This window comes from Rhinopithecus roxellana, chromosome 13, assembly GCF_007565055.1.
Source record: "Rhinopithecus roxellana isolate Shanxi Qingling chromosome 13, ASM756505v1, whole genome shotgun sequence".
In the NCBI taxonomy this organism is placed as follows: domain Eukaryota; kingdom Metazoa; phylum Chordata; class Mammalia; order Primates; family Cercopithecidae; genus Rhinopithecus; species Rhinopithecus roxellana.
The window spans coordinates 5,883,949-5,909,492 of record NC_044561.1 but is presented as its reverse complement, the minus strand read 5'-3'; the positions used below and the strand labels follow the sequence as shown (position 1 = coordinate 5,909,492).

Below are 25,544 nucleotides of genomic sequence, written 5' to 3'. Positions count from 1 at the left end.
TTTTTTAAGGCTTATTAACATCTCACTGATTCACATAATACAAAATTCAACAGATAACAACTCTTCCTTACATTTTTATACAAAACTCTTTAAACATTATTTTAGTTAGGTGAAAAAGATGCTCTAAAATGTAAATCGGTTATCATCTTGGTACCCCCCACCTCCATGGAGAGGTTTTTAGTTGTCAAGGTTATTATATTTGCAGGCTACCTGACAGGCAGTGTCCTTCTTGGGGACCCAGTGCACCCCTTCCCACGGCATGGGGAGGTGGGGTCATGCTATTCTCTTCCTTCCACCCCACAAGATCACACATAGGCCAGCCCACCCCCCATCACAAGGCCCCCACCCGTCCAAACACTGGTCATTCTAAGAACCTCACACTGGAGCAGTCTGACCATTAATAGGGCCATGAAATGGTCAGTTAGGGACACTCTGCGCTGGGCTTCCTGGTGTCATTTCTCAACCAGCTGAACTAACGCGTGCTGACGTATTAGACTTCAGTGCTGGACTGCTGCACAGACCAAAGATTGCTTCCTAGCTTTTCATAAAACCAACTCAGCTCAGAGGCTGGGATCCTCCACGTCACAGGCATGGGTCATTACACGGCAATGCGGAGGTAGCTGCACAAAGATGGGAAGCTTTAGCACCTCTGAAAGAATCTCCCAGACTCGCCTCCTCAAATGACTCACAAACTCTTCTCCAGTGAAAAACTGGGAAAGGTGGAGAGCCCCTCAGCACCAGCAGGTACTTTATTGCCCAAGAAGAAGTTCAGGCTGGACCTGAGGATGGACCGTGGGGTAGCCTCTGCTTTGGCCTCTGCAGGACAGTCCTTGGGGGAGCAGGGAGTCCAGCAGTGCCAGTCCTGCTCAGGTTTGCATGGGGAGGCCTGTTGGCTGCTCACTGGCGTTTGGGACCTGAAACACATGGAGAAGGTTGGCTTAGCGGCCATTCCCACTGCTACAGTGTGCAGTCTGGGCTACGATGGACCCACACTGCCGGCCAGTCGAGGGCACCATCACACACACTCTGGGAATACAGCCACAGCCAGAGACACAGCTTCTTCCAGCCCTCAGTGCTGGGCTGATGTCACCATCTAGGTCTTCCAAGCCCTTGGCCCTCCCAGCTACCTGGACCCCTCCCCCTGGTGGACCCCTCCCATAGGTGTCGCCCAACAACGAATCCCTGAAGGGGCCTATTGGTTTCCTCCACACAAACCTGCTTGCCCCCCAGGGTGTCCTACCACCCTCTGGCACCACTGACCACCAGTCACCAGGGCTGCCCCTACTCCTCAGGACTTGGAACCAACACCTCCTCCTGTCCGAGAGCCTAAGAAAGCCTCTCAGTCTACAGATCATCCCTGCCTGGGCCCTGGCAGCCCCCCTTGCTGCCTGCTGCCAGCCAGGGCCCAGGATCCATCCTCTACTTGGCCACTACTGCCCTCTTCCCTAGCCAATCAGATCTTCGCATTCCCCTACTTTTAAATCCTTCTGTGTCTACCAATAATAACAACAACAGCAAAAGAGGCCATACCTCCTGATGCCCAGCATGTGCCAAGTACCATGCTATGGGCTCTCAGAAGCTCACGGAAACCCAGTGAGGGAACAGTGATTGCCCCTGTTGGCCAAGTGAGGAAACTAAGGCCTATGATTTTCAGGATAACGCCCAACCCTGGTCACAGAAGCCAGGCCCTGAGCTCCAGCTCAGTTTTCAGAATTCAGGCAGTAGCGGCACCCCGGGGCCTGTCGACGCAGACTGCTGGGCTTCACCCCAGAGACTGTGGACTCAGTACAACAGAGGGTGGAGGACAGGGAGCTTGCATCCCCAGGCACCCAGCCACATGCTCCAAGGAGCTCTGCTAGCCCTGCCCCTCCAGGGCCCCACCTTCTTCCTGTGCCATGGGCACCAGAGCTCCTTCCCGCAGGCACCACAGTGCTATCTGACACTCCCCGGCCCTCACCCTGGCTACTCTGCCTGAAGCACCTTTCCCTACTTATCTGCAGCCTCTCTGTTCCTCCACCATCAATGCTGCACTCAAAGAGACTCATCCGACAGGAAGGCTTCCCAGGCCCCGGTGCAGGTTGGCCTGGGTGACAGCTCTCAGCAGGTGCACTGGGACCTCTGACTGATTCAGCCACCTCACATGAGACAGTGTCCCCAAACCCAAGGGCAAGCTCCTTGCTTGGCATTCAGCCAACTATTTCTAGAATGTCATGTGAGGCCTCATCAGATGAGAGAGGTGCCCGTCCGGCTCACACACCCACAGCCAAAGTATTTACCTGGAGGTGGGAAGGAGACACATCAGCACTCGAGTGAAGACCTGTGAGGTCACCCACTGCAGCCACTGGACATCGTCGGGCATATCCGGAAGCCATGTCACCAGTCTGCAGAGATAAGACCAAGTACACAAACACACACATAGGCAGACACAACAGCTTACAACACTACCCTTTGTTTACAAAAGCTGCCAACATCATCTCCAATCTGACGACTTCCCAGCAGGTGGATCTGGGATGACAGGACAAGGATGAGCCCATCTGAAATCTCTAAAGCAAAATGAGGCCACTTCTGGTTCAAGAAAGCTCAAAGGACTTACACTGAAATAAAGGAAAACAAAAACAAAAACAAAACAAAACACCTTGGCTTTTCAGGGCTCTTCCCAGCTCGGAGAGGAGCTGAGGCCCATGGCAGCTGCTGTAAGGGCTCTCATGGTCAAGACCGTCCCCTGCCTCACGGTTTGCTGAGCTTGGTCACATGTGAGCCCAGCAGGGGCACCATGGAGAGGTGTGGCCACTACCTCCTCTAGACTCTCCATCCCCCAGACACACAAAGGACCCCCACCTCAGGGTCTCTGATAAATGCCTGAACACAGACATCCCCCCGCCGGCAGTAGTGGGGTGGGGAGGAGGAGGCTGATCCTGGGGAGTGGAGAAGGAATCTAGGAAGGCCAGTGGGAGAATGGAGCTGGCTTTTGAAGGAGGGACTGGGCATTAAAAGACTAATCAGGGCCAGGCGTGGTGGCTCACACCTGTAATCCCAGCACTTTGGGAGGCCGAGGCAGGCAGATGACGAGGTCAGAAGTTCAAGATCAGCCTGGCCAACATGCCAAACCCCACCTCTACTAAAAATAGAAAAGTGAGCCAGGTGTGGTGGTACACATCTGTAATCCCAGCTACTCCAGAGGCTGAGGCAGGAGAATCTCTTGAGCCCAGGAGGTGGAGGTTGCAGTGAACTGAGATAGTGACATCGCACTCCAGCCTGTAGGACACAGCAAGACTTCATCTCAAAAAAAAAAAAAAAAAAAAAAAAAAAGCTGTACGCGGTGGCTCACACCTGTAATCTCAGCACTTTGGGAAGCCAAGATGGGCAGATCATGAGGTCAGGAGATCGAGACCATCCTGGCTAACACGGTGAAACCCCGTCTCTCTACTACAAATACAAAAAAATTCACTGGGTGTGGTGGCGGGCTCCCATAGTCCCAGCTACTCGGGAGGCTGAGGCAGGAGAATGGCATGAACCCGGGAGGCAGAGCTTGCAGTAAGCCGAGATTGTGCCATTGCACTCCAGCCTGGACGACAGAGTGAGACTCAGTCTAAAAAAAAAAAAAAAAGGATCAAAGGACATACCAGACTAATTTGCTAAAAACAAAGTAAACACCCACACAAATCTATGTGTAAGGACATGAGTGAAACAAATGCTCAGGAATGCAGCATGCAACCACCTCGTGTTTCCCACGGTGTGGCACAAAGAAAATCCCTGAGAACAAGCGCGGCCTTACAAGAAGTGATAAATCTGCAAGAGCAATGAGGAAGGAGCAGGGGCTCACCAATGAGCAAGATATTTCAGCAGGTTACTGGACTCCAGGCAGAAGGGGAGGGGGCTGGCGATGAAACAGGCAGAGCATGGGGAGCCAGTGTTCACCATCAGGACAAAACCCTACAGTTCAACCACCTCCAGGGAAAGGAAGGGCTTCTAGGAAAGCAGTAGCACCCCCAGACAGACATCCTTCCAGCAGCCTGCCTGTCACTGTCTGGGAGCTCTGCCAGGTGATGCACCTACCCTTTTCACCCTGAGCTCCAAGTCCTCTGTTGCTATATGGAAAAAACCCCAACAAGCACATGCTGAGAATAAGTAGCATAAAAAAGATGAAGAAACAGAAAAACTAGCCCAAGAAGAAATGGAGAAGGGATGATCCGGAGAACAGCAAATATTCCAAGAGAATGTTACATCCATAAAACAAGAACAGAATGCTAAGTAAAAAGAACAAGCAGAGAACAAGAGAGTACTCTTGGAGATTAAATTATATTTGCTGAAAGTAAAAACTGTAGGATAGGACCAGAAGACAAAATTTGAGGAAACCTGTCAGAGCAGAGGCAAAAAGACAAAGAGTAATAAAAAATATGGCAAAGAGAGAAAGTTAGACACGGAGACAGGAATCCAACCCAGGAAGTCAAACATCTTCCTAATAAGAGCCCCAGGAAGAGGAAGAAAAAGTCTGGGCAACAGAGTAAGACTCTGTCTTACAAAATTTTTTTAAAAAATTTGTTGGGTGTGGTGACGTGCTTATTTATAGTCCTGGCTACTTAGGAAGTTGAGGTGGGAAGATCACTTGAGCCTGGGAGGTTCAGGCTGCAGTGAACCACGGTCATGTCACTGCATTCCAGCCTGGGCACCACAGTAATACCCTGTCTCAAAAGAAAAAAAAAGAAAAGAAAAGAAAAAAGAAAATGGAAGGTAAGGAAAAACAGAAATAAGAATAGAAGATAATTTCCCAGAGCTGGAGAAGGCTTTGACTGAAGGAGTCTCCAGTACTTGTCCAGCTGAATAAATAAGGACTTACACCAAGACATATGACATTTCAGATTATAAGGGATAGAAAGTCCTAAGTGCACCTACCTGCAAAGAAGTGAGAATGTGACTGTTTCAGTCCCAGGCTTCTCACTAACCAATATTCTGAGAGGAAATGATTTTCAACCTACAATTCTAGACATGGCCAACCTATTACTGAGATGGGATAGAAAAAAAAGCACGTTTCCCAACACACACAAAGTCAAATGTGTACTTCCTTGGGAGTTTACTAGAGGCTCTGCTCCAGAAAAACCAGGGAAAAGCCAAGAAAAATGAAGCTACGGATCCATGGATGGCACAGTGGCTCCAGGAGGGGAGATGGCAGGATGCAACTGTGTGGTGGACAGCCCAGGACACACCCAGAAGGAGGTGGGGCACGGAGGACCTAGGAGTGGTCCAGGGACAAACGGCAAGACCGGAACTTCCCGATGATCTTAAAAAGCAACGGGGGATGGGCTGGCTCATTTCCTCCCTTTCAGAAGCATTTCGGCAGGAATCAGAATCCTAACCCTTGAAGAACACAGGATCTGAGGTTATTTTAACAGCTCAGGTGTTCAACTGCCAAGTCCAGAGCCACGTCCACAGGAGGCTTAGCAGCCTCTTCGTAGTAGACAGGTCAGCACTCACACCTCCTCACACCTTCAGGCTCTTTGTTCCCCCTTCCCTGGACTCCCTGCAGGCCCATGCAGTCCCATTCCTGATGCCTATATTAGCTCAATTTTTTTCTTTCAGTCAGACCAGGGTAATTTTTTTTCAATCAAGTGCCCTCCATTGTCAGACAACCCACCGAGGTTGGTTTTCCTATCCATATATTGCAGATGAAACCACTGAGGCTCAGAGAAGTCGAGTAACTTGCCTGAGGTCACACAGCTTAGAAATTGCAGTGCCCTGGTCTAAAGCCTATACCTTTTATCTGTCTCTAATTTTACTATCATCATTATTACCCAAAAATAGAAATCAAGATCACTTGCTGGATGCTTACTATGGGATGAGTACTCCTGCACTGTGACTCAGTAACCAGACTGAGTCTCCTGACCACCCTCTGCTCCAGGTGATCTCTCTAGATGGGAAGCTGAAGTGCAGAGAGGTGGATTCAGTCATCTGGAGTCAGTGAAGCCTGTGGTAAGCAGTGCAGCCAGGATTTGAAGAAGAGCAGTCTGACTGCTGAGCCAAGCTCCGACCATTCTGCTCTCCCTGGTTTCAGAGGAAGCCCAATCAGAGGAAGCCCAATCAGAGAAAGCCCAATCAGAGAAAGCCCAAGCAGAGGAAGCCCAATCAGAGAAAGCCCAATCAGAGGAAGCCCAATCAGAGAAAGCCCAATCAGAGGAAGCCCAATCAGAGGAAGCCCAAGCAGAGGAAGCCCAATCAGAGGAAGCCCAATCAGAGAAAGCCCAATCAGAGCAGGCCCAATCAGAGGAAACCCAATCAGAGAAAGCCCAATCAGAGGAAGCCCAATCAGAGGAAGCCCAATCAGAGCAGGCCCAATCAGAGGAAACCCAATCACAGAAAGCCCAAGCAGAGAAAGCCCAATCAGAGGAAACCCAATCAGAGAAAGCCCAATCAGAGGAAGCCCAATCAGAGGAAGCCCAATCAGAGCAGGCCCAATCAGAGGAAACCCAATCACAGAAAGCCCAATCAGAGCAGGCCCAATCAGAGGAAACCCAATCAGAGACAGCCCAATCAGAGGAAGCCCAATCAGAGGAAGCCCAATCAGAGCAGGCCCAATCAGAGGAAACCCAATCACAGAAAGCCCAATCAGAGGAAGCCCAATCAGAGGAAACCCAATCAATAAGTTCTAGGAGCACCACACTGTGTTCTCCTAACTGCTGGCTCTGAATCATATATGCCTAGAACGAAAGATGGAATTCCCTATGTTCTCCTACTTTCATGTGATTTGATTTTTTTTTGATTTTTTTTTTTTTTTTTTTTTTTTTTTTTTTTTTTTTTGAGTCAGAGTCTTGCTCTGTAGCCCAGGCTGGAGTGCAGTGGCATGATCTCGGCTGACTGCAACCTCTGCCTCCCAGGTCCCGGTTCAAGCAATTCTCCTGCCTTAGCCTTCCGAGTAGCTGGGATTACAGGGACACACCACTATTTTTGTATTTTTAGTAGAGACGGGGTTTCACCATGTTGGCCAGGCTGGTCTTGAACTCCTGACCTCATTATCCACCCACCTCAGCCTCCCAAAGTGCTGGGATTACAGGTATGAGCCACTGCGCCCGGCCGTGACTTGATTTGTTATTTTATTCATTTCATTACATTTCATTTTATTTTGAGATAGGGTTTCTCTCCTGTCACCCAGGCTGCAGTGCAGTGGTACAGTCTTGTCTCACTACAACCTCTGCCTCCCAGGCTCAAGCGATTCTCCTGCCTCAGTCCCCCAAGTAGCTGGGAGTACAGGCATGTGCCACCATGCTCTGCTAATTTTTGTATTTTTAGTAGAGATGGCATTTCACCATGTTGGCCAGGCTGGTCTCAAACTCCTGACCTCATGTGATCCACCCATCTTGGCCTCCCAAAATGCTGGGATTACAGCCGTGAGGCACCACGCCGGCCTTCATGTGATTTTTTTTTTTTTTTTTTTTTTTTTTTTTTTTTTTTTTTTGAGACGGAGTCTCGCTCTGTGGCCCGGGCTGGAGTACAGTGGCCGGATCTCAGCTCACTGCAAGCTCCGCCTCCCGGGTTCACGCCATTCTCCTGCTTCAGCCTCCCAAGTAGCTGGGACTACAGGCGCCCGCCACCTCGCCTGGCTAGTTTTTTGTATTTTTTAGTAGAGACGGGGTTTCACCATGTTAGCCAGGACGGTCTCGATCTCCTGACCTCGTGATCCGCCCGCCTCAGCCTCCCAAAGTGCTGGGATTACAGGCTTGAGCCACCGTGCCCGGCCCCTTCATGTGATTTTAAATGGAAATAGCTCAAAGAGGCAGCAAGGATCCTGCTTCCAGGCCTGACCCGTCTACTAGGCATCTCTGTGACCTCAGAGCGGTGACCCCAAGCCTTCCAGGCCCGTTTCCTCAGGCCATCACAAGAGACTGGACCAGCTGCTATGTGAGGCCACTGACAGCTCCAGGAGTTCCCACAGGGAGTTTCTGGGCTTGCACTGAGTTACAGGTACCTGTGTGGCTTGAGGACAGGCAGGCAACGTTCAGGGGCATTGCATGTAGACTGTGAGCTGTGATCTGCTGCAGGAAAATCCAGGCCCCAGACTACGTGCCACCATCATCTGTCATCCTGTTTCATCCTCATATCAACCCTGTGAGGAAGACACAGAGCCACCTAAAAGCTCACCTCTGGACAATCGCAATGGCAGACTCCACAGGCAGGGTACAGGGCAGCATCACATAAGACATTATCCTAATGGGTAGCAAGTTGCAAATCTTGCTCATGTATCCACCTTTGTCTTTCATTGCTTCACTCACTGCTGAAAAAGACAATTTGGAGCTATTATCTCCCAACAGTGTGAAAAAACAAACCACTTTACTCTGTTGGTGCTTAGCATTTCCATGAAATATGCCCGTCCTGGCAGCCAAAGGGTTGGAGGCACTCACAGAATAGACGAGGTGGGGTTTGCCAGGCTGCTCTTTTCTTTTTTTTTTTCAGACAGAGTCTTGCTCCTGTTGCCCAGGCTGGAGTGCAGTGGCGTGATCTCGGCTCACCGCAACCTCTGCCTCCTGGGTTCAAGCAATTCTTCTGTCTCAGTCTCCCAAGTAGCTGGGATTACAGACACCTGCCATCATGCCCACATAATTTTTTGTGTTTTTAGTAGAGATGGGGGTTTCACCATGTTGGCCAGGCTGGTCTCGAACTCCTGACCTCAGGTGATCCACCCACCTCAGCCTCCCAAAGTGCTAGGATTACAGGTGTGAGCCACCACCCTGGCCCAGGCTGCTCCCTTCACAGCAAGGGCAGTGTGAAGCTGAAGCAGGGCACACAGCCCAGAACAGCCCTGAGAGTGCTTACAGGACATAGGGTCCCCACTCCCAGCTCCTTTAAATTGACAAATATGTTTGGAAGTCACCATTCCAGAAAGCCTGCTTTTATTTTCCTTGAAAAGACATGTCCATTTCCAATATCATAGCTGAAATTAAATAGAAAATGGTGTGTAAGTCATGAGGCAAAGCATCATCTTGTATTAAGAAATCTGAATATTTTTTCATGTGTCTGTTGGCTGTATGAATATCTTCTTTTGAGAAATGTCTGTTCATATCCTTTCCCCACTTTTTGATGGGGTTATTTGTTTTTTTCTTGTATATTTGTTTGAGTTCTTTGTAGATTCTGGATATTAGCCCTTTGTCAGATGAGTAGGTTGCAAAAATTTTCTCCCATTCCGTAGGTTGCCTGTTCACTCTGATGGTAGTTTCTTTTGCTGTGCAAAAGCTCTTTAGTTTAATTAGATCCCATTTGTCAATTTTGGCTTTTGCTGCCGTTGCTTTTGGTGTTTTAGACATGAAGTCCTTGCCCATGCCTATGTCCTGAATGGTACTACCTAGATTTTCTTCTAGGGTTTTTATGGTATTAGGTCTAACATTTAAGTCTCTAATCCATCTTGAATTAATCTTCGTTTATTGCGGCACTATTCACAATAGCAAAGACTTGGAATCAACCCAAATGTCCATCTGTGACAGACTGGATTAAGAAAATGTGGCACATATACACCATGGAATACTATGCAGCCATAAAAAAGGATGAGTTTGCGTCCTTTGTAGGGACATGGATGCAGCTGGAAACCATCATTCTTAGCAAACCATCACAAGAAGAGAAAACCAAACACCGCATGTTCTCACTCATAGGTGGGAACTGAACAATGAGATCACTTGGACTCGGGAAGGGGAACATCACACACTGGGGCCTATCATGGGGAGGGGGGAGGAGGGAGGGATTGCATTGGGGAGTTATACATGATATAAATGATGAATTGATGGGTGCTGACGAGTTGATGGGTGCAGCACACCAACATGGCATAAGTATACATATGTAACAAACCTGCACGTTATGCACATGTACCCTAGAACTTAAAGTATAATAATAAAAAAATAAAAAATAATAAATAAATAAATAAATAAATAAAAGAAATCTGAATATACCCCACAGCAAATAATGTGCACAGAAACAGCTACATCAGGCTTGGCATGGTGGCTCATGCCTGTAATCCCAGCACTTTGGGAGGCCAAAGTCGGTGGATCACTTGAGGTCAGGAGTTCGAGACCAGCCTGGCCAACATGGCGAAACCCTGTCTGTACTCAAAACACAAAAATTAGCCAGGCGTGGTGGTGTATGCCTGTAATCCCAGCAACTCAGGTAGCTGAGGCATGAGGATCATTTGAACCTGGGAGGTGGAGGCTCCAGTGAGCCAAGATTATGCCACTGCACACTCCAGCCTGGGCGACAGAGCAAGACTCTGTCTCAAAAAACAAAACCAAAACAAAAAACAGCTACATTAAACGTCACTAGCATCTATGTTCTCTTAGGAACTTCTAGGGCACCACCAGCTTTACAAGCGGGTCCTTGACCCTCTGCTGGATTCCAGAGCTTTCTTCCTGGAGCCCCAGTCTTTTATTACCCCTCTTTAATGACCTCGTGGTGCCTCAAATCATATTAATCTGGTGATATGGTTTGGATGTGTGTCCCTGCCCACACCTCATGTGGAACTGTAATTCCCAGTGTTGGAGGCAGGGCCTGGTGGGAGGTGATTGGATTGTGAGGACCGATTTCCCCACTGGTGCTGTTCTCTTGATAGTGAGTGTGTTCTCGTGAGCTCTGGTTGTTCAAAAGCATATGGCACCTTCTCTCTATTTCCCTCTCTCTCTCACTCCTGCTCCAGCCATGGGATGTGCATGTTTCCCCTTCGCCTTCTGCCATGATTGTAAGTTTCCTGCGGCCTTCCCAGAAGCTGAGCAGATGCCAGCACCATGCTTCCTGTCCAGCCTGTGCAACTCTGAGCCAATTCAATCTCCTTCTTTATGAGTTACCCAGTCTCAGGGATTTCTTTATAGCAATGCAAGAACAACCTAATGCACCTGGGCAGCTGCTGTCTCCCATCTCCTAGGTGTTGGTACCTCAAGAACAAGGAGCTATGTCTGACTCATTTTTTAATTTCTCCAAATGCCTGACTCCATAGCTGGTTTGTAGGTTCTTCTGTCTTACTTGGTCCGTGTTCAGGCTACTCTAACAAAACGCCACCAACTGAGTGGCTTATAAAACAACAAACATCAATTTTTCAGAGTTCTAGAGGCTGTGAGGTCCCAGATCAAGGGGCAGCAGATGTATTGGTGTCTGGTGAGGACCTGCTTCTTCATAGACACCACCTTCTGTGTCCTCACATGGTAGAAGGGACAGGGACCTCTCTTGGGTCTCTTCAATAAGGGCACCAATCCCATTCATGATAGCCCTTTCCTCATGACCTAATCTCCTCCCAAAGGCCCCACCTCTTAAGACCATCATCTTGGGGGTTAGAATTTCAACAGATAAATCCCGGGGGGGACACAATCATTTGGACCATAGCACTGTCTGTCCATTCAATATTTGATGACATTATAAAATACAGCACCGTTCTATGGAGGTTCAAAATTGTGGGTTTAGGGGAAGGGAGAAATTAGGAGAGGCCTCCAGAAAGGAGCCTTGAGATGGCTGGACAGGTGGAGGGTGGCAACCGGAAAGGAGCTCAAGTAATGGGCCAAGTCCCAGAGGCAGGACCCCCATCCTTGGGGCCCATGAAATCCAGGTTGGCAGGAGCTCAGGTGCCATGTTGGGAAGACAGGGTTGGGAAGGGGTACAGAGGGCCCAGCTGCTGCAGGAGGAGCCTGTGTGGAGAACCCCAAGGGGCTCAGCTGGAGTCTGTTTTCCTCCTGGTCATGACCCCATGGGGAGACTCAGCAAGGTGCCAGGATTGGGGGGCTGTGCTGGGAGTGATAGCAGCAGACCAGGCTGTACACATGGAAGGAGATGTTCCCGGCAGCCTGTCCCGGTCGCCTCGCCCTATCGCTCCCATGTGGCAGTACCATCTTCCTCCATAACACGCAAGAAAGAAAACAAGGTGCTGCCCGTGCCCAGCCTGAGGAGGGGGTACCTGTAGCGAGCTCTGGCGAGAGGGTGTCCAGGATGCTCTCATCCCAGGGCAGGATGCTGAGACGCAGGTGGTCTAGCAGCTCGTCTCCATCCAGCCTCACAGCCAAGGCAGCTGGCTCCAGGGAAGAATCCAGACTTGTGTTTTCCCAGCCGGGCGCAGCGACCTCAGAATCCATCCCTTCTGAGGATGACTTCAGGCCCCGCTGGGGCCTGTTGCAGATGCCTGTGAAGAGCAGGGAAAACAAGCCCACCAGGTGAATGTGGGGAGTGGTGATCATTACCCACCCATCCACTGAACTGCAGGGAGGCAGGCAGCTGGCCTGTTGTTAGCCAAATGCAAGGGGAAGAGGGGAAGGGAGGAGAACGAGCGCAGGTGTTTGTCGCCCGGAGACAGGAGTGTAGGGCTTTAAAGCAGAACACACGTGAGCTTGGCTCCTGCTAGCTGTGTGGGCTCCATCTCCACGTCTGGATTCATGAGGTGCAAAGGCGAGGGTTACTGTTTATTTATAACAACTAAACCACTGGTTACACCCGCCTCCCAGGCCCTGAGCTACGTGCTTCACCATCAGGCCTTACAGCAACCATTATCATCATCTCCATTTTTCAGCTGAGAAATCAGAAGCACAGAGGTTAAGAGACTTGTCTAAAGCCACGCAGCCAGTACATAGCAGAGCCGGGATTTGAAGCCGGGTCTGATGTCAAAGAGGGTACTCTTCCATCACACGGCCTTGGAAGAAGCACCCAGCAAGCGAGGATTGGGCACCAGTATGTGCCAGGCCCTGTCCTGGGTGCTGGAACTCAGCCACCAGCACCAGTGAGTGGCCCCTGCTCTTACCGCTTTGGCACACTGGGCCGGGGGAGGGGAGCTTCAGACAACCACAGCTGCACCTGGCCCAACTCTGGCTTCCAACCTCAGGTTGAAAAGACCAGGGGCTGCTCCTCAATGCCTGAGCTTTGCTCCCCAAGATAACCTCACATATCATGCTTGCCCCGGCTCTTTCCAGGCTCTATCGGATGCCCTCCTTACCCTCTGAGATGTCATTTTCCCTTAGGAATGTTGCCAGGTTCTCAGGGAGATGTTGCTTCCAGCATCTCTGGCACACCAGCTTGTCCTGCCAAACCAGCTCCCTCCTAATGTCCTCAACCCTCAACCCGTGGGCGCAGCTCCCCCTCTCCCCTTTGTGCAACTGCTAAGCCAGAAGCCGGGACTACGCTCTTTTGTCTTCCTCTCCCCAAATGTCCCATCGGTTATTTCCAAGTCCTATTCCCCTGGACTGCTTCAAATTGGTTTCCTCCTCATGACCCTCACAGCCCTGATCCTGGTGGAGCCTCTGGCTGCCTCACTGGCCTCCTAGATAGATGCTGGTCTCTCCCTTCCTGTCCCGCAGCCAGGGGGCTTCCAAAGCCCTCCTCTGATCCCCTCACTCCTACTGCAGCAGCCCTCAATGGCTCCCTACTGCTGTGGGATGCAATCCCCCTGTTTCAAAGGCTCAGCCTGCCCTCCTCTCCCGTTTTTCACCATTCCTGACCCTCTCTTCTCCAGCCATCTCTTAGCGTCCCCACCCCCACTCCTCTAGCCATCTCTTGGTGTCCCCATCCCCACCCCTCCAGCTGCACAGGCCTTCATGCCATCCTCTCTGTGTCCCGCAGGCCTCACATTCATGGCCTCTGTGCCTAAGGCTCTCCTACTTATCCCCAAAGTCTTAATGTGGATTCATGCCCTCCGAGAGGCCCTTCTTCCCTTGGGCCTTGGAGATCCATCCTGCATGAGCCTCCAGCATCCTGTGTCTTCTCCTTGACACCTGTGTCTTCTCATTGGCACCTGTATTTTCCCATTGACACAGCATCACCCTTCTGCTTACTTATCTGCTCACTTCTCTCACAAGGCTGGCAAGGGCCACACCTCTGTGTTCGCTGCAGTATCCCTAGCACACAGCAATGAACATTTTCTGAGCAGATAAAGCCACATGTGTTCTTACAAATACAGTCTCCTTGGTCTTGGCCAACGACAAATTCACAAGAACAATATATCAGCCAACTCTTAGTATTAAAGAAAAACAGCTCCCAACACATCTTTTTCCTTCCACTCTAATATTTCCTAGAGCAGAACTCCCCCAGTCCCGACAAGCCAGGATGACTTAAAGGCAGAAATTTGCTCTGGGAAGAACAAACTAGGTCTAGTGGGCTTGGACCCACACCTGACTGGAGATGAGAAATCTGATTGCTTCATTTGGGGTCCAGGCACAGAAACTCTTTAACTTCAGCCCTTGTTAAACTAAAGGATCACAAGAGGTCGAGCTGGAAAGAAAAACTGCCTTCAGATAACGGGACCCTACGGAGGGAGAGGGCCCTGGAGTCACGATATCCCAGTTCAGATCTCGGCTCTGCCCCTCAGTGAGGGCTGTGTGCTGCTTGCTCTCCTCTCCAAGCTTCTGTTTGCCCATCTGTAAAATGGGACCAAGATTTCCTATCTCCCAGGTTCATGAGTAGGTTGCACAACACAGGGAAGGCGTTGGGCACGAAGTGTTAGAACTAAGGCAAATCTCAGTCTTTACCAAGACTGCTAGTAAATACTCGTCAAAAGGGCACGTCTGATCCTCCCAGCCCATACATACCCTTCTCTTCCAAGAACCTGAACGCGTCCAAATATCCTCGAAGGCATATCTCTCCCAGCACCTGTGAGCAAAGCAAGCAAGGGGACTACAGCGGGCAGACATCAAGCACCATTTATTTAAGCATCACTGGAAGACCGCAGAGGGCACTAAAGAATCGTGCAAGCTCTGAGCCTGCTGGCTGGCGGGGACTAAGCCACCTAGAAGCTGAGCAAAGGGCTCTGTACTCCCAGGAGACAGTTCCCTGCAGGTCTCGGCTAGAATGTCACCCTCCACAGAGACTTTGCAGGCATCTCAGCAGGCAGGAGCTTCTTTTCCGGTTTTTTTTTTTTTTTTTTTTTTTTTTTTGAGACAGAGTCTTGCTGTTGCCCAGACGCTGGAGTACAGTGGCGCGATCTTGGCTCACTGTAACCTCCGCTTCTGAGGTTCAAGCCATTTTCCTGCCTCAGCCTCCCTAGTAGCTGGGATTACAGGTGCCTGCCACCATGCCTGGTTAATTTTTGTATTTTTCATAGAGACGGGGTTTCACCATGTTGGCCAGGCTGGTCTCAAACTCCTGACCTCAAGTGATCTGCCTGCCTCAGCCTCCCAAAGTGCTGGGATTACAGGTGTGAGCCACTGCACCTGGCAGGAGCTTGTTTCTTGGGCTCCCTTGATCCTGGAATAAACCTCCACCCTAACAAATTTTGCAGCCTGTCCCAATTGCCATCTCTTCTACTCATCTTATAAAGCACACGAGAAAACCAATCCTGTTAGACAGCCTTCCCTCTCCCTTGGACTGTGGACATGCATTGTATTGCATAGCCTTCATTCTTTCTCTCCAGGAGCACCAAGGGTTGCTGTACATGGTCTGTAAATTTCTTACTATGGTAGAGTGGTAAGGCAAACTAAAACAACCACAATCAAAAAAAGGTTATAACTACCGAATGCAGTTGTTCTTGACCATGTTTCCAAATAAGAATCATCTTAGTGGCTGGGTACAATGGCTCATGCCTGTAATCCCAACACTTTGGGAGGCTGGGGTGGGAGAATTGCTTGAGGCTAGGAGTGTGAGACCAGCCTGGCAACACTCTACAAAAAATTTTAAAAATTAGCCAGGTGTGGTGGTATATGCCTGTGGGTCCCAGCTACTCAGGAGGCTGAGGTGGGAGGACGGCTTGAACCCAGGAGTCTGAGGCTTCAGTGAGCTATGATTGCACCACTGCACTCCAGCCTGAGTGACAGAGCAAGACCTTGTCTCAAAAAGAAAAAAAAAAATCTTTATAACTAAAGAAATAAAAAATCCTAATGCCTATGCTGCACCCCCGACTGTATAGCCACAGCCTGGGAAGTGGATCTGAGTTTTAGGGCTGGGTATATGTTCCCAGGTGATTCCCATAATCAGGGTGGTGCCTCATCTGAGCTTCTGGGACATGTGCCTTTTATTTCCATTAACCATCAATGACAAGGTCTATTTCTGTTTGATTGTGCAGAGAGCAACTGGTAGTTCCTGGCAATCAGGAAGGCAAAGAAGAGCAGCACCCCAGAACACCTGCCTCCTCACTGCCAACTCACCTTGAGATCCGGGGGGACAATCGCTCTAGAGAGAAGGTAGAGGTTCCCTGTGCAGAGGCGTAGGCTGAGCTTGGTGATGTCCACGTGAAGAAAGTTCGTGGACTTGACTTTAGGGCAGATGTCGTACTCCCCATAGAAGGGCGACACGGTGATGGTTGTTTTGGCATCAATGAAGGGTACGTTGTCACTCGCTCCTCCATCCACATACCGCTTTTAAAGAAGGGAAAAAAGGGACTGGCACCGTCTGAAGCTCTGGGTTAGTGCTTAACTGCTTAACAAGCTTTCACATGTGGGCAGAGCTCCTCAGAGCCGCAAACAGGCTGATATGGAGGGAGGACATTGGCTTTGGAATCGCTCCTGCGACAAATCCTTACTGAGCATTCCTGTGCTGGGACAGGCTCTACTCTAGCTCTCAGGGTTGCTGTCTACTGTTGTACAGTGTGTGCACTGCACAAAATTGCCTGGCAAAGAGGCAGATGGAGACTGGAGTCCATGTTGTGTTGGCCAAGTCCTAGGGCCAGATGGGCACCTATAGGAGTGCCCATGTAATGTACCTAAGGGGACCATATGAACTAGGGGGTGCTCAGTGCACTGGGGGCACAGTGTGATAGAAACCCAAAGGGGAAAGATGGTCATGAGTTCAAATCCAGCCCCCTTTGCTGCTTGCAAGGAGGATACACAAATCTGGGACAAGACCTTTTAACCCATGAGCCTGTCTCCCTCCATGTTTGACAATTAGAACCAAGACCTGGAGGGACTTCTGAGACACACATGAAAAAATGAACCTGGGACCTCAGAAAATGTCCTGTAACCCATAACATAGCAGCATTTTGGATAAATCATTCTAAGGGTGAGTTTTCCTTCATCTATATCCTTAAACCACCTTATTGCCCATAGCTCACCTGGGGCAGGCAGCTTTTGCTACAATTTGGATAGAGCCTGCACCTGTGAAACTTGTGTTTACAATGATTTCCAGCCAGACACCAGAGCCAGCCATCAGATGCCCACAGAGAAAGGCCTCCAAAAGATTCCAGCCGGGAGGCTCTCCCCAGCCCGCCCTTCCACACAGAGGAATTTCAGAGCAGAGTTTGGCCTAAAACAGGTCCAGGAGGGAATCAGACATGTTCAGCCACATCTTAGCCATCAAGATTCTTGCCTGGAGTCCAGAAACGATCAGGAGTTTACACAGCAACATTTCTAAAATCGTAGCTGCACAATGTCTAGGGCAGATGTAGCAAGGAATCAAAAACCTCACTAGCAGCCAGGCATGGTGACTCACGCCTGTAATCCCAGCACTTTGGAAGGCTGAGGCATGTGGATCACTTGCGGTCAGGAGTTCGAGAACGGCCTGGGCAACATGGTGAAACCCCATCTCTACTAAAAATACAAAAATTAGGTGGGCATGGGGGTGCGTGCTTGTAATCTCAGCTGCTCAGGAGGCTGAGGCATGAGAATCGCTTGAACCCAGGAGCCGAGGGTTGCAGTGAGCTGAGATCACGCCACTGCACTACAGGCCTATGCGATAGAGTGAGACTCTGTCTAAAAAAACAAACAAAAACCTCACTAGCATAAAGGTACACAGAATGAAATGCCGGGAATCTGGAGTGAAGGCCAAGGAGGAAGGCAACTGGTGGATCATTTTCATTCAAGGGGTAGTCTGAAGCCCAAATATTCTCCTGCCATGTAGAACTTTTCCATGCGTTTTGAACTTTATAGTAATGTTTTGAATTCAGGAGCTCCAGTGGTGCAATTGATTAGCACATGGTACGTACACAGTAATGTTTTCAATTTGTTTGTGTTGAATTTCAAGAATAATGGGTTCGGCCGGGCGCAGTGGCTCAAGCCTGTAATCCCAGCACTTTGGGAGGCCGAGACGGGCGGATCACGAGGTCAGGAGATCGAGACCATCCTGGCTAACACGGTGAAACCCCGTCTCTACTAAAAATACAAAAAACGAGCCGGGCGAGGTGGCGGCGCCTATAGTCCCAGCTACTCGGGAGGCTGAGGCAGGAGAATGGTGTGAACCCGGGAGGCAGAGCTTGCAGTGAGCTGAGATCTGGCCACTGCACTCCAGCCTGGGTGACAGAGCGAGACTCCGTCTCAAAAAAAAAAAAAAAAAAAAAAAAGAATAATGGGTTCTAATTGTCAGCAGGATTTCTATGAGCGCACTCAATGGGTGATGATGCAGGATCCCGGGCCTCTATACCAGATGCCAGTGGCACTCCCCCAGTTTTGACAACCCAAACTGTCTTCTGACGTGGCCAGACATCCCCAGTGGGGGTTTGGGGAGGATGCAAGACTAGCAAGTAAGCTGGCACAGACCCAGTGCCTGGTCCAGAGCCTGCAGAACAAACACTCCCGCTTCGGCATCTCCATCCCCCTGGCATGGCTCAGAAATTGGCATGGCCAATGCACATATTCACTGAACTCAGCCAAATCTGAACACTGCCAGCAGCTTCTGACCAAAGCCATGGGCTGAAAAGGACAGAGTAGGACCCAGAGGGCTTGAAACTCTCCACCAGGAAGGAAAGCCAGAACCGTGCACTGGGGAGCCAGAGGGCATCACTACGGTGCTGCTGGGTTCTGGGACTCCTACTGAGTTCTGGGAAAGAGGAAATACCCACATAAAGCCACAGCATACCAAGGGGTTGGGGTCCTGCTGATGCCCAACCATGTTGTGGCAACGTCGGAAATCCAAAACGTGCTTTGGTCACTCGGTGGCTGGGCACTCCAGTGGCTCTGTGGACCACTATCCTGGACCCCAAACTACAGAGAATGAGAAGAGCCGCCCTGCAGTGAACCAAGACATGCCCTGTTCTGACGGAGGAGCAGAGAGTGACCTGGGCACAAATTCCCTGGCCGTGCTCCTTGGGCAAGTATGACTTTCAAGTTCCCCACAGCCACATGTGATGAATACTCACATCTCCCCTCGGTTGTGGGGACCCATAAGGTAGCGCACAGGAGCACATGGCCTGCAAGGGGAGGCTCCCAATGCAAGTCCCTCTGCCACGTGGCTCTGCTGGTGCTAACATACAGAATTGCATCAGAGGTTCTGCTGCTGCTCTTGTGAGTTCAAAAATGACCCTAAAGGACTAGTATTTTATAGCCTAAACTTCCTCCTGTGCATCACAAAGTGGCCAAACAAAACAAAGCACAAATCTAGGTTAGACCAGGCTTACAGATTTTTGTTGCTGTTTAGAACATATATGACTGTTGGCCAGGCGCAGTGGCTCACGCCTGTAATCTCAGCACTTTGGGAGGCCGAGGCGGGTGGATCACCTGAGGTCAGGAGTTGGGGACCAGCCTGGCCAATATGATGAAACCCTGTCTCTGCTAAAAACAAAAAAATTAGCTGGGCGTGATGGCAGGCACCTGTAATCCCAGCTACTCAGGAGGCTGAGGCAGGAGAATTGCTTGAACCTGGGAGGTGGAGGTTGCAGGGAGCCAAGATCGCACCACTGCACTCCAGCCTAGGCAAGAGAGCCAGACTCCATTTCAAAAAACAAAATACATATATATATATGTATTTTTTGTATAAAAAAATTTTTATTTGAAAAATTTTTTATTTTTTATATAAAAAATACATATATATATATATGACTGTTATAGTTCCCCCTAAAAGTAAAGCTCCACCTTCCAGGGGTAACAGATTCTTCAACGTCATATACTTTATTTATCTTTTCTTTTTTTTTCTTTGAGCTGGAAGTGCTGGGATTACAGACATGAGCCACCGTGCCCGGCCAACATTACGTAGTTTAACTAGGTTACAGAGAAGCTACCTGATGCTTACGGTGCAGATTAAGTGAACCAGCCAGTTTACCTTACAGATAGCCAGATAATTAACTACACATGAAGTAAGTTTTGTTGCCCAGGTAGCCTGGAAGTAGGGTCAGCTATGGCTACTCTGTCTGAAAGGCAGCGAGGCACGGGGCTCCACCACCAGACAGACCCTGAGGTGCTGACACTAGCGCCTTGCAGTCAGGAGATGTGTGAGCACGCTTTAGACAGAAAGCCCCCAGGACTCAGCCCTAGCAGAGAAAGCTAACTTACCACGCCTCTGAAGGAAGGAGGGATAAGGCCACTGTAGAAAGGGATGAAGCAGGAACATATCAAGGCCTGTGAAAGCAACAGAGAGAGAAGTTATAGGCAAGAGCACCCTTGTAATTTTTGTGGTCCTTCATCAGCCTTCTCCAAGTGAGCAGGGCAACAAACCTGAAAATGCCCTTTGCACAGAGTAGGTTAATCCATGGGTTGAAAGAACGGGGAACCAACATACACGCTCGGACTTCAGGCCCATGGGTCTCATCTATTGCATAAGCCCCTTAACAACACTGTCAGTGAACTCCAACTTCCTCTCCTTGCTCCCCACGGGAGTCACACTGGCTCACCACAGACACCACCAAGGGTTGTTGACTCATGGACTGAAAGGCATTTGATCAGTGCTGTTCAAATGCCGGTGTTCATTAGACTCTCCCAAGAGTTTGTGGAACCAGAGATTCTGTGTCCCTCCCCAGAATTCGCAAGCAGCAGGTCCGAGGTGGGGCCTGAGGGTCTGCCATTCCAATGAGCTCCCAGGAGCTGCTGCTCTGCTGGTCCCAGGATCACACTTTGCGAAGCGCCACGCTACAGAGCAGTCAGCAGGCACGACGCTGATTCACCGGGAGAACAGACCCGTGTGGGAACAGACAAGTGCTGGCTGTTTAGAGAAAACTCCTGCAAACAAGGTTAAACAGAGGATGAAACTGGCTGCTGGTTAGATGCGCCAGGCTGCTGTCTTGCACAGACCTGTTACGTAAAATGGAGTCCTTCATCCAAGGAGCGTTTATGAAAGCATCAGCCAAATTAAATGGTGTTTTGGTATTGCAAATTATCTTCTCTCTGCTAGACCCTGAGGATACAGGCAAATAAGGCACGTTCCCACCATCGTGGGGTTTCCATTGAGAAGGCATCTTCATTATGGAAGATGCATAGAGAAAGCTCGGGAGAGGCACGCCTGCAGGACAGGTTCCTTGGACTGGGCGGTCATGAGCCAAGTGTTGAAGGAAAGAGAGGAATTATTTGAAATTGTAATTGCCAGGCTGAGGGGGGCAGATTACTTGGGTGCAGGAGTTTGGGACCAGCCTGGCAACAGGGCAAAACCCTGTCTCTACAAAAAGTACAAACATTAGCAGGGTGTGGTGGCCTGTGCCTGTAGTCCCAGCTACTTGAGAGGTTGCGATTGCACCACTGCACTCCAGCCTGGGAGACAGAACAAGACCCTGCACCATGCCCGCCCCCGCCCCACAAAAAAAGAGAAAAAAAGTGAAGAAAAGAAACTGCCCTGGAACACTCAGGGTTTACAAACATTATGGACCAAATCAATGGAGACATACAGAGTTTATATCACTGTGGCACAGGGGGCCTACAACTGCCTGTGTTGCTTCCAAAACAAAAGTCTTTTTTTTTTTTTTTTTTTTGAGACAGCATCTCACTGTCACCCGGGATGGAGTATAGTGGCTTGATCATGACTTACTGCAACCTCCACCTCCCAGACTCAAGCAATTCTCCTGCCTCAGCCTCCCTAGCAGCTGGGACTATGGGCCCACAACACCATGCCCAGCCAATTTTTCTGTATTTTTTGTAGAGATTGGGTTTCATCATGTTGGTCTTGAACTGCTGGACTCAAGCAACCCACCCGCTTCGGCCTCCCAAAGTGCTGCGATGACAGGCATGAGCCACCGCACCCATCTGAAAACAGCTTTTCTCACTTGATAAGATCCGGATAAGCAAACTGCTTACATCCACGACTTCGTCTTTGGACTGAAAGTCAGACACCAGAACGTTTTCCCCATCAGACACTCTGGTGAGTGAGATGCATATTTTGCCAGAGATGAGCTGGTGAACATTGGCCGGGAGGTATTTGTAGAGATCCTGTCGGAGGAACTTGCCTATGTTGAAGGATGGATGGAAGATGCCAATGTTCCGACTCCTGGCCTTCCGGACAAGATCTGAGAGGACCTGCAGAGTCTGCTCTGGGGACAGGAGACACATACATAAAAGAATGTACCACACTGAGATGGCAATACTTTTGGCAAGGCCAGAAACCAGACAGCAAGGATGCCACCAACCTTTGTCTAGACCGGTACTGTCTACTATGGTAGCCATATGTGGTTATCACACCCTTGAAATGTGGCTCGTCCGAACTGAGATGTGTAAGATACAAACTGGATTTCAGCGGCTTAGTATGAAATATCTCATTAGTGCATTTTTATATTGAATAGATGTGAAAATGATATTATTTTGGATATATTGACCTCAGTGAAATTAATTCTACCTGTGTCTTTTACTTTATTCAACATGGCTTCTAGGAAATGCACAATGACATCATGGCTTCCAGTATATTCCTACCAGACAGCGCTGCTGTAGGCCTCAGCCACAGGAATGAATCTCTCACTTCCAGAAGCCCAGGTGAGCAGGCCTCACCTCAATGCCCCACAAAGTCAGAGGCCAGGAACATACCAGCATCAGAGCTTTGGCTAGATGGCCTTAATGCTGTCAGGTGCAGGAGATGTGACCTCACTTACTGGCCACTCTCCTGGCATGCAAGACCGCCCCTCCCAGCCTGATCCCTGGCCAGCCATAAATCTTCGGAAGCACAGGGACAGGCATGCTCCAGCCTGTCCTGACCCAGATCTGATCTTGATTCACAGCTCTCCTTCCCTGAGCCGATTCTCCAAGCATGGCCAGAGTGGTGGAATTGCACATGGCTGGGCAGGTTCTGCCTGTCCCTTCTGTCAAGTTAGCCTCAGCTCAGATGCACTGAGGAGCTGTGTCCAGGATGCAGCTCCTGGGACACGCTCAGCAGTCCCCAAGTGCACAGCCCCCTGTGAGACAGGGTTAAAGCAGGAACCTGGAACCCTGGAACACAGGGAGTGGCTCCTGCCAACATCTCCAGATCCACCTTCCAGGGACTTGGTGGTTCCTGAGCCTCCCTGTGTCCTGCCAGGGAAAGCCCCAGGCTGCACCTGTCCTCTGCCCAGTAAGGAATCCTTTCTATACCAGAGTGAGTGTATTTTAGGCTCCCGGGATCACTGCATTTGAATTCTGTCCCAGTGTAAACATTTGTCCATGTGGGTGTCCACAGGCCACCTTGGGATACAAAAGCTGACTTTTATTGTTGCTAAACCCCAGGGTGTGCAAATTGCTAAACCCCAGGGTGTGCAAATGGTCATGTGGCTAGCCTAATCCTCCTGGAGGCCACACTTCCTGCCCTTTGCTCCTCTCCCCATGGCTTAGGGGAAGGCAGACAGCCAGGACTGTCTAATCCCTAATCCCCACCTCCCAGTCAGCCCAGGGGCTGCTCACTGCTCCTACCCAATGGCAGGGCTTCCTCTACCAGCACGGGCTTCCTCACCACTGAACAGTCACTCCCTGCTGGCTCCGGCAGGCAGGGCAAAGAGTCCATTGTTAAGGAAGCCCAAATAAAACGGGGCTGATGGGAGCATGATCTCCTGCCTGGGGACCTCTGGTGTCAATAGCTCCACAATGCTACTTGCCCCAGCCCCTGCCCACTGGCTCACAACCCCCTCCCCACCTCCAGGACTGTGGCAGGCAAATTCCCGGGAAGGATACCACACCCTAGTAGTTCAGGCTACCGAGAAACAAACCCTCCGTCTGCACCCCCACCACACACACACACAGGTATCCACATGGACAAACGCTTCATTAGGACAAGATTCAAATGCACAGGATCTCACTTCCAGGAGTACTGAGCTGGAGAGGGGAGGGTGGGCCTAGGTCAGTGGAGACTAGAGGAGAGGATGGGATTGGGGGGTGTCCAGGGATGCACTCCAGCCCCCAGGAAGGGTCCCAAACACTGGAGGAGGTGGGAACACCTTTCCTCTTTCAAGGTACCCCTCCCCACCAGACTCCAGTTAGCCTGTCCTGGAGGATGCCCAGGGTCGCCCTTCTGGGAGGCTGCCCAGTCCCCAGAAGGCTGGGATGCGACCTAAAGAGAGCGCAGGCGCGGGATGTCTTGAGTCCCTCAATCCCCGGAGGGAAGGAACCCACACCGGGGCACCGGCCAAAGCCCCACTCTTGGTCCGGCCCAGGGCAAGTCGGCCCCTCAGCAGCTCAGCCCGCCCAGCATCTCCCGAGAGGACACCGGGGACCCGGAGTCCGCAGGGGCCAGCACGACCCTCCGCCCCAGGTCCTGCTCCCTACTCCCCGTGGCTCCGAGACGCCCCGACTCTCAATCCGGAGGCAAGGGGCTCCCTTCATGCACTGGCTCCTGATGAGGGTAGGGGTGGGGACGCGCGAGAGCCCCAGGCTTGGCCCGGACCTCTCGGGGTTCCAACGCCCCCTTCCCGCGCCCAGAGAACAGCGCCCCCGCAGGAAGCATCTGCCCCAGAGGGGACCCTCGGGATGCACCCCGCCATGTCCGCGTCCGGTGCCCGCTCCTCCTGGGGCCCCGCGACTCCTGGGGACCCCCTGGGGTACTTAGGGGGCACCCCCTCCGCACGCGGAGCCCGGGCGGCGGCCCCAGACGCACCCAGCGGGATCCCGGAGAGGAAGCCGACGCAGTGCAACGCCCCGGCCGAGGCGCCGAACAACATGCGCGCGTCGCGGAGGAGGTGCGGGGCGTGCTCGCTCAGGCAGCGGGTCGCCCCGACGTGGTAGAAGCCCAGGAAGCCGCAGCCCGCGAAGGACAAGCTCCAGCCGCGCTCGGCGTCGTACATGGCGGGGCGGGGGCGGGGGCGCGCACCCGGATCGGGGTCGGGATCGGGGATCGGCTCGGGTCCTGATCCGCAGCAGCTCCGCCCGGCGCCCGCAAGTGCTCTAGACCCGGCCGCCGCGTCTCCGCCCGGGCGTTCCCCGCGCGACGTCCGCCCCGCCTCCCTCGGACCATGCAAATGAGCCGGAGGGAGGCCCAATGAGCGGGCAGGACGCCCTTCTGGGCGGGGCTTGGAGGGGGATGGGGCGGGGACGGGGTCTGGGAGGGGGATGGGGACGGGCACGGGGTCTGGGAGGGGGATGGGGACGGGCACGGGGTCTGGGAGGGGGATGGGGACGGACACGGGGTCTGGGAGGGGGATGGGGACGGACACGGGGTCTGGGAGGGGAATGGAGCGGGGACCGGGGATTGGGAGGAGGATTGGGTACGGAATCTGGGAGGGCGATGGGGGAGGACCTGTGCGGGGGGTCCAGCCTGGGAGCTCCCCCCAGCGACTCGAGAGAAAGCATTTTTCCAAAATTCTAAAAGACACTGCATGTCCTGGAGGGAAACGGCTTCCTTCTGTTTTCCTTGTCATCCGTTAAGTCGAGGGGTGAGAGGGGAGTCGCAGTTGGTGCCCACTTGATCCTTAACATCCCTTTGACACTTTATCAAGTCCCTTTTGACCCGGGGAGAGCCAGCCTAAAGCAGGCACCACCGCCTGAAGAGTCTACTGTCTGCGTTGCCGCAGGCTTTCTGTATGATTGCCTTCAAGTGCT

The 25,544-nt window shown here is 51.2% G+C and overlaps 1 protein-coding gene across 2 annotated transcripts; it reads right to left on the bottom strand.

Annotated features, from left to right (window-relative positions):
• PNPLA3 (patatin like phospholipase domain containing 3) lies at positions 1-24,954 on the bottom strand. 2 transcript variants are annotated; one of them, XM_010369905.2, is made up of 10 exons: positions 24,604-24,954; positions 21,852-22,084; positions 20,124-20,189; positions 16,074-16,283; positions 14,523-14,583; positions 11,909-12,130; positions 8,131-8,263; positions 2,277-2,381; positions 780-914; positions 1-620 (listed from the first exon to the last, which is right to left on the bottom strand). In XM_010369905.2, exons 1-10 carry the CDS (start codon positions 24,788-24,790, stop codon positions 599-601), a joined length of 1,374 nt encoding a protein of 457 aa, XP_010368207.2. In that variant the 5' UTR covers positions 24,791-24,954; the 3' UTR covers positions 1-598. The 2 variants fall into 2 exon arrangements, with proteins under 2 accessions (XP_010368207.2, XP_010368138.2); XM_010369836.2 differs by having other exon boundaries at positions 1-914.
• Positions 24,955-25,544: the final 590 nt, after the last annotated feature.

What these genes read in the sequence shown, in the direction of transcription:
- PNPLA3 (XM_010369836.2), bottom strand. Translation starts at nt 24,790, where the DNA reads ATGTACGACGCCGAGCGCGGCTGGAGCTTGTCCTTCGCGGGCTGCGGC. An exon ending in CTCCTTCCTTCAGAGGCGTG is followed by an intron (nt 16,284 to 20,123) that starts GTAAGTTAGCTT and finishes CTTCTTTAAAAG; the next exon opens with CGGTATGTGGATGGAGGAGC. An exon ending in GCCATTGCGATTGTCCAGAG is followed by an intron (nt 2,382 to 8,130) that starts GTGAGCTTTTAG and finishes TTATCTCTGCAG; the next exon opens with ACTGGTGACATGGCTTCCGG.